The sequence below is a fragment of the Silurus meridionalis genome, chromosome 13, assembly GCF_014805685.1.
Source record: "Silurus meridionalis isolate SWU-2019-XX chromosome 13, ASM1480568v1, whole genome shotgun sequence".
Classification (NCBI taxonomy): Eukaryota; Metazoa; Chordata; class Actinopteri; order Siluriformes; family Siluridae; genus Silurus; species Silurus meridionalis.
In genome coordinates, this window is record NC_060896.1 from 17,995,377 (window position 1) to 18,004,656 (window position 9,280).

The 9,280-nt window shown below is 37.0% G+C and overlaps 1 protein-coding gene across 4 annotated transcripts in view; it reads right to left on the reverse strand.

The window, feature by feature from the left end:
* Positions 1 to 7,337, reverse strand: part of pik3c2a (phosphatidylinositol-4-phosphate 3-kinase, catalytic subunit type 2 alpha) — a 34,243-nt gene extending 26,906 nt beyond the window's left edge. Inside the window, exons 1-2 of one of the 4 annotated variants that reach the window (XM_046864221.1) lie at positions 7,073 to 7,337; positions 734 to 1,820 (exon numbers count right to left, since the gene is read on the reverse strand). In XM_046864221.1, the coding sequence (XP_046720177.1) occupies positions 734 to 1,750 (1,017 nt within the window). In that variant the 5' untranslated portion in view covers positions 1,751 to 1,820; positions 7,073 to 7,337. Of the gene's footprint in view, positions 1 to 733; positions 1,821 to 5,041; positions 5,340 to 5,682; positions 5,704 to 7,072 lie in introns of those variants that run through there. The other 3 variants (XM_046864222.1, XM_046864220.1, XM_046864219.1) reach the window with 3 other exon arrangements.
* Between the last annotated feature and the right edge of the window lie 1,943 nt (positions 7,338 to 9,280).

Here is a 9,280-nt window from a genome sequence, read left to right on the forward strand (position 1 = left end):
TGCAGCTATAAAACCAACAAATACCAGCAATGTGCATGTATTTATGTATTTTTAAATTGAGTTCAAATGTTTTTAGCTTCAGTATACTGCATATGCTCTCTATTTCAAACCGTAAACTATGCTTGATGAACCTTTTATGAATCCTTGGATTAGTCCTTAAAAAGGGCAGATTAAATATGACAATTTATTGGCGTTGAAAACTTGTAATATATTTCTTGATTCTAATAGTGAGCCAATGTTAATGTGTCAAACTTTAGTGCAAATAGTGTAAATTCTCTTGAATTTTGTCTAGAATTCTATCGGTTGTTCACACCGCAGACATTTACAGGACCAATTAAATACAATAAATAAAACAAAAACGTGTGTGTATTAAATGAGTAGGGTCAATAAGCATCTTTTCTTTGTCTTAATCAACAAATAAATGCCAAAAATATGGTTAAACTGCAGTTCAATTCAAATTGGATTGCAGCAGCAGTCCAATCTGAACTGACATAGAATGATTATAAATTAATCACAATTTATTCCAGATGTGCCATGCAAAAGATTAGCATTTGTATGCTTTGTTCTACAAGCTTTCTTTTGGAATGCTCACTCCTTCTCAGGAATTATGTTAATATATTTATCTAAATTTGACAATTATATCTGTAGCACTTTTAAAACCATATGTCCAATGTTTATCCTTATTTTTATATTGATGCTACATAGAACTTATTAGTTAGACTGGTTCTCATACTTTACTCTGGCTGCGTAGGAAGGTTGCAGGCACGTGGTTCTTGGTAATTGCCATTCCTGTAGAGGCCCTTCTGGTTGGAGAAGATACAGTGCACTTGTCTTGTTTCTGAGAATCAGAACTGTTGCTCTTTGTGACCTCTGTCTCCTCTTGCAACACTGCATCCCAGGGGTCACTAGCAGGCACAGACTCCACTATCAAAGGTCCACATAGTGCCCCAGGAATCTCCTCTACCTCCACTCTGCGCTTGTTGAGAGGGTCCAGATCTAGCCAGTCGAAGCGGCTTATGTTAGGAGGATCAGTAGAGTGGAGTACGGGTTCCAGAGACTTGACGCTAACAGAACTTTCAGCCACAATGGAAGACCGGCCATTCTTCACGTACTCCGAAGTGCTAGCAATCTTGTCAAAGAGCTTAGCCATTTCTGGGCTGATGACTGGCTGATGAAAAACCTGAGGAGTGACTGGCTGGACTGACCCAAAAGGAAGAAAAGGGCTCTGTTGGGCAGAGAGGTGAAGAGACTGGAAAGGAAAAACTGAGCCCTGCAGGTGAGTCAGGGTGGGTATAGTGGATTTTGAAGTGGATGTCCAGTGTAAAGGATTTTGATTGAAAGCTTGGCCACCCATGTTCGATGCACTAAGGTTGCGTCGCAACAGAGATGAGGACTTGCCAAAGTTATCATCCAAAAGCAGCTTCTCCAGCTCCTTATCGGTCAATGTTTCTAAATTAATGTCTGAAAATGAGTCTTTCTCTGTCTCCTTATTGGGTTCGGAATCTGCAAAGACAATGAGGTCTTTCTCCCGCTGGTTGAGCGATGTTACAGATACTTGTGCATTAGGACGAGCTTTCATATGTAATGCATGGGCTTGGATTTTGTTTCTCCGTCCATGTTGCATTTTATCCAATGCGTCTACCTCCATGCGCAAAGCCTCGTCCTTCCCCACTGGTCCCTTTGGGCGAGCCACTGTAAAAGTGGCCAAATTGTCCAGCTCATAGCCATTGCCACTGGACATCTGGTCCATTGTAACTTCGCCTTGCCATGAACAAGGATAGTCAATTAAAAAAAAAGCAGATTCCTACTGGAGATAATGCCTACAAGAAGATAAACACAGAAACACACGCATGAATATAACTGACAGAACATACTGACAGATAGAGATATACATTTCAAAAAGTGACATATTAGTGGACCATGTGAAAAGTCTGTAGAAGGATTAATAGATATGTTGTTTCAGCAATGATATGACAATTATTCATATATAGTCTCTTTGTAGAACACAACAAAAAAATACAGGAAAATGCAAGAACATATTTTTTACAAACCACAATTATTTAATTACCATGACAACTGGTTAATAAGCCAATAAAAGTTATTTTTGAGATTTAAAGATACCAAAATGCAGCGCCTGTCGACAGGTTGAACAACTCTTAAATGATGTCGGAGATACCCTAGTCATTATTAACCACCATAATGTCTGCTATATTGGTAGGTATAATTAACAAGCCTGTATATCAGTGTTCCTTACACAGTGAGTAAAACAGGTAACGACAAAAAGCAGCAAGATCTGGTTTCCCAAATGTAATCGGAGCAAATGAAGGCATCTGTTACTAAAAAGGCACCAGGTCATAATTTCATTCAAACCATCGCTTTGAATCATCACCGGCTTAATGAGTGATGGTGCTGTCTAGATCCAACAGGTGGGAGACTGCTTCATTTCAAAGACTGCTATAGCCTATCAAAGCGGAAAAGGTCTGCCAGATTGTGAGGGCATGTGCTGTATTATTTAAGAAAGTACAACAGAATGGGCATCCCCCTCCTTATCACTCACTAACCAACCAGGAGCAAAGCAGACCAGAAGATAAGAAAAGCAAGCAGGTTGTGCCACTCAAGATTTCCACAGTACAGATCAACAGACTTACAGAAAGCGAGTCAGAGCTTGCCAATTATGTACCAAGAGTAGCAAAAAACAGGAATTAGTACAATTAAAAACTTTATAGATAGGGGCAACAGCTTGGAAAGAAAAATACCTGGACTATTTGGCAGCATGACTGCTTGATTACATTAAAACAATGCTATGAAATGGTTAAGCAGGTTTCATTATTTACCCAATGATTCACCCAGCAGTGATTGAAAAAGTCAGCAGCTCTTTCTTCTAACACAGTTCTGTAGATCAGTACACAGTAATAACCATCTTAGGTGCATCAGTATCTAAACATGTGAGTGGGGAGAGGAAACTGGACATCAATTGTAAAAAGAGGATTTAGTCTGTAATAGGATTTAGTCTGTCAATTGTTTAATAAAACCTTCTGAGTAATACAAGGTAACTGCTACAATTTAAATCACTGTAGCAAACAAAAGAAGGAAGTAGACACTAACAAATATAAGGTGCTTTGTTCCCACATCAAAGCACCTCCATACATTTTGCACAATTTTCTTTCATTTATCGTCTATCCTGAATGAGACTGGGCTCAAGGTGGAAATTCACCCTGGATGGTATGACAGTCTATTACAGGGCACCATGTATGTATACCCACACAAACCTATGAGGGCAATTTAGATTATCTATTGATGGCTAGGGAACCAACCCCAGCCATTAGGGTTGCACAAGCCTTAGTGCCGGTCCCAAGCCCGGATAAATGGGGAGGGTTCGTTAGGAAGGGCATCCAGCGTAAAAACATGTGCCAAATCAAACATGCGGCTGGTCCGCTGTGGCAACTTCTAACGGGAGAAGCCGAAAGAAAGAATTGATTGCTACATTAAATGTCATGGAACTTCTGCAGTACAAGTTAGTTCCTCTAATCAAATATGGGATTTGTGTAATTGTGTTATTGCTAACAAAAGCTTTACATAAAGGTCTTTACTACATGTTATGACCCTCAATATACTGACATATTTAGCACAGTTTCAGGCAAAGCCTGTAGTTTGTTGTACATGATGAGATGCATGTCTAAAAATGGCATGGTTGTTCGTCTTGACTTATTCATTTAAAAGAACAAACTAATATTTTATTATTATTTTATGTCAGTGTTACCTGAACGACAGAGCCTAGAAGCCCAAAGTTGGCCCGTGGTGACCTTTTATTTGGCCCACCAAATTTGTTTGGGAAGAAATCTTGGAAAAATAAGGACCAGCATCAGTTACTGATTAGCTGAATGAATTCTAATGTACAATAAATTGGATTGTTTCTCATTGTACTAGAAGTTGAAAATAAAACAGCATTTTTTAAGCAGATTTCAGTCATGTTTTCTATTTATATAGATTTGTTTTTCAAGATTGAACATAAATGAGAGGAACCATGGCAAATTGAATTGTAATATATCGTTTGGTATAATGCAATGTTTATTTTTGGCCCTTATTCAAGTAAGATTTTTGGCTTGTCATATGTAAATATTTGGGAATCTCTGCTCTAGATAAAGCATGGCTTGTTGTGATAACTGTAAAACTTATACATTTGGGTTAAAGGATCCTGATGCTCCTGGAGTGTTATATTTTTAAAGAACTAATCACACTTGCAGCACCAGCACTTAATACCTTCTATAGAGTTAATTCTCTATATACAGACTGTACAGAGAAGTTTAGAATGCAAAACTTTGTCATTCCCCACACACACACACACACACACACACACACAACCATAAGAAGGAATGTGTCTTTGTTCTTTTGAGCTCTGATCCTTGGCATTATTAAGCGGAAGGCCTCCTGTCATGGCAACAGTTTACTGTAACAGTGCAACAGGCAAATAAAGTTGCGCTATAACTAAACTCTACTGTTAGTTTCTAATACACCGGTTGTTTCCCCACCTGTGACTCAAAGTCCAATTATTTTATTTTCCTCCATTTATGAGAGAAACATTTGACACTTCTATGATCGGGTATATATATATATATATATATATATATATATATATATATATATATATATATATATACACACACACACACACACACACATTATAAATATCATTAAACGAACTAACAATAAAAAAAAACAATTGTGATAGTGAGAAAGTTCTTGTGAATGCGCCTCCGCCGGCCAACAAACATCTAAACGCTAATCTAAGCGTAACACAATACAACAAAGTAGTTTCAATTTTCATCTGAACACGGGGATCTAATCCGAGTTTAAAAACATTCGGACCTAAAAAGCAAACAAAACAAAACTTGCAGACATACTTTCCATTCGGTTTGTGCAATGTTTTCACATTGTTTTTTTTTTTTATCCCCCTTTCAAAGAAACGCACGAAGCCAAAGCGAAAAGCGGTGCCAAGAAGTCTTTAGTTTACTAAAAATTATTAGGAAATAAAGGCTCCTACCTTCCAACTTTCCGATATTTCAAGCTGGATATTTCCTTAAGGCCGGAAAATGTACTCACCTAGTCCCAGACACGTCAGTTCCTGTTCAACAAGCTGCCTAAAATGGCGCAACAGCGACTCGTTTAATAAAGCATGACTGCTGGGAGTATAAACGGCATGTAGGAGTTAGTGATAAAGAAGAATTGCACATCCGACATGTGCAAAAGCGTTTTCACTTTTACTTTTAGGTTTAGACATTACAAATCCTAAAGATCAGCCTGCGCCTGCTACTGGAGCTGTCAGCTACACCTGGTACTCAGTAGAGCTGCTCTGCTCTCCCACACCACTGCTGCTTTAGTTTTCTGCATGCTGTGTGCAACACTGCATGGTGTCTATACACAATCTTTAAAAACCTTCATCTGCTATCTGTGTAATGTCCATGTTTTTTTTTTTTTTTTCTTCTTTCCAATAATTTCTACATCTACCACAATTATCTTTGAATGCCCAGGTTCTTTCCAATTAAAATAACGGTAGCAGAGCCCATTCATCACTATTTGTGAGATACACATCACATGTGATTCACATATGGCCACTTCATGATCTCTGTCCCAGGCACCACTTCAAAACAAAGAACAAATCTGTTCAATGGACACATTTCTTACTTTTGACAAAGCTTCTCTTTAGAAGTCAAAAAGATGTGTTGTGCTTATTACTGCTTCAAGTGTGCTGGTTCTAATCACACGTTCATCACGTACTTGCACAGACTTAAGTACATCCTTACCCATATGTACTCACCTAACTCTTTATTAGAAACACCTTTACAGCTATCATCGTTCATGCTTATATGTAAATCAGCCAATCAGGTGCCAGCAGTGCAATGCATAAAATGATGCAGATACAGGCCAGCAGATTTATATTATAGGATTTCAGCGATTTTGCTCATGGCATGGTTATTGGTGTCAAAAGGTCTTGATGGAGTATTTCTATACCTGCTGATCTACAGGGATTTTAATGCACAAAGGTCTCAAGAATTTTCTCTGAATTAAAGAAAAACATCCAGTTAGCAGACAGAAATGCGTTCAGAGAGGTCATCAGTGAATATCCAGACTGAAGTGAGCTGACAGAAAGACAAATTCAGACAAAATATTCAGTGCCAAAGTCACCCCAAACCACATGGCAAAATGTTTTATGGTCTGATAACAATACTAACTATTACTTTTCAATGTTGAAGTAAAAGTTTTTAACCTAATTATTTTTATTACTATAGACAATTCTGTTGATTTTTCAATTCAGTGATCCAAAATGTTTTGCTCAGTCTAGAACAGTGTTCAACAACATTTTTATATAGTGATTATTTGACTAACAGACTGTCAGAAATGTTAGTGTTTTAATCCATACATATATGATAACGGAACCAGATTTTATACCGTCTGTGCTTTGAGTAAAGGGTGGAACAATCGTTCCCGGGTGTTGTTTCCACCCGATGTGAACTACGGAAGCACAAGAATTGGCCAATAGAATGCATTTTACGGGTCGGTGTTTAAAAAAAAGTCAAATGTTACGAAATTTCAGTGTTCAGGTTTTTAAACATACAAATGTGAAATAAATCTAGTTAGATGTGTTCCTTTTGGGCTTTTAATACAATTCGCTATAGGACTCTATTCTTAGGACAGTTATAAACTTCCGGGGAAAGTTCGAAAACATACATTTGGAGAAGGTTTCCTGAAAATCTCATCTAACTTTGTCCCCCACGGAATAACGGAAGCACGGTCGAGCAAAGTCCAGATATGATGCACCAGCTACCGGCCATTTATTACTTTATGTGAACAGTTAGAGACTGATTTCCGGCGCAGTTCAGAGACTACATTCTTGGACCCGCACCTTCCGGCTGGGTGAATTTAACATGTAACACTATCTAACGCGTATTTACATTCGATCTGTCCTTATAATAGTCGTGGTCATGGCTCAATATCACTTATATCTGTCTTGCAATGTATTGCAAAAGTTTTCTGCCCCTGTCCTCTGATACAGGCCTCAATGATGGTTACTTACCAGCCACAAAACACAGCAGACTCGTGCGCCATATTCAACGATGGTGGACTGAACACCAGGGAATTAAAAATTACATATTACATATATTCCAAGAAATTTCGAATGTCATATAATATTCCTCATGTTTTCTTGCAGTAGACAGAAAAGATTAAATTTAAGTGCAGCACATGACTAACATGCCTAACAAGAACTATTTACTGAATGTCCATTCTGACATCTTTTGATGAATCAAAAAGACCTGCACTCCTTTTTAAATAAACATTCGCATATCTTCTGGCAGAGAAGAATGAATTATATATATGACCAGTTTGTGGGCATGCGCAATGTCGTCACAATGAGTTTGTTATTGTTTACTTCCTTAAAAAGCTCTATACAAATGATGTGGCAGTGTTTAGGAAAGTTCATTGTCAACATGATTGTGATGACACTGCGCATGTCTGGCCCTGAAGCGTTCTGGTGGCGCCATTTTTAAACACCACCTGTTATAACTTAATAACACGTACGTCTAGCTAAAACAGAACAGTTAAGATATTTATAAAAGCTAAAAATAGATGATAACGTGGATTTACCGGACCCCTTAAATCAGACAGTGAGGCAACAGCTTTTTACTCAGAACATTAAACGCTAAACTGAAGTACTATATCCAGACGTGTCTGGTTGAGACTGAGTGCGTCTACACGAGAGAAGCAGTAAAAACTTACTGTACTCCAGATGCCTACAATTACTTCCTTAGCGGAGAAGTTGAAAACATTTGGTCATACAGCGTGGATGAGGGTTATCTTCTGTTTAGTGAGGGCTGGAACAAGTCAAACTGTCAAAAACGTCGTCTGTTTGGTTCGGTGCTATGGCAACCGGAGAGGTTATTAGTGCTCATTGCACATACATGACCGGGTAAATCTGTATATAGAGTATAAATGATGTAGCGGAGCATTATTTATAGGTTTATGGCCAAGATAAAATATACTGTCACCTAAATACTACAGATGCTAGAATTCCTATACAGAAATATGAAATGGCCAGATATGAACACACACACACACACACACACATCTATCTATCTATCTATCTATCTATCTGTCTGTCTGTCTGTCTGTCTGTCTATTTATATATATGAACACACACACACTCACACACACACACACACACACACACACACACACACACACATACATACATACATACATACATATATATATATATATATATATATATATATATATATATATATATATATATATATGACCTTAAAGATTAAAATAAAACACATCATACTCACCAGAGATGCAGACTCATAATGCATACTCAATTTGCAATGATCCTGGAGTTCCTGTACCTGTGATCCTGAATGTCTTAACTGGTTTTCTTGCTTTAGTAAAATGGTATTCACCCTCCATATGCAAAATGCCTCTCTCTCTGTAAAGCCACACGTTGTTATACTGCGTTTTTGTATTGTATTGATGGTTTCTATAATAACAAAGTGATAGTTGTCTTATCAAGAGGTAGATTAAGTCGGGTAAGTTCCCACTGAAGGCCCAAGTAAATGCACGGCCCGCCACATATATATATATATATATATATATATATATATATATATATATATATATATATATATATATATATATATACATGTTCGTTAATATATGTGAACATATTTTAGTTCCATTGGTTGTTTGAGACATGTATAATAAAGTATTTGTACGAACATTTTGAAAATGTTTTTGAACTATCTAATGTTTCTCTACATATGTGGGATACATATACTTTCATATATTCTTTAACACCATTCATTAAACATTAAAGTACAACATAATATATGAGATACCTTATGTTGAGTTATGGAATTAGTTACTATGTGAAACTAGTGTCACCTCGATGTTAATATAGAATTGGCTCATGGGACTATTTAATTTATATTTAATATTTAATTAATAATTTATACACTCCTAGAGAGTAAGATGAAAGGTCAGTCTTGTGCATATTTTAGGCATCTCTGCTTTTGGATTTAGATCTGCCAAATGCATAAATGTAAATGAAGGGGATTGAAATTATTCAGGCTCTTTGTGCTTGTCATTAAACTGCAAAAGTGAAGAGCTCCGGAAAAACCCCTCAGGACTGAATAAATTATTTGCTTAATTGCCACTTGATTTTCTAGTATTAAATAAATTTGAAATAACTTTGAAAGAACTGTTCATTTTTATGTTAATTCTG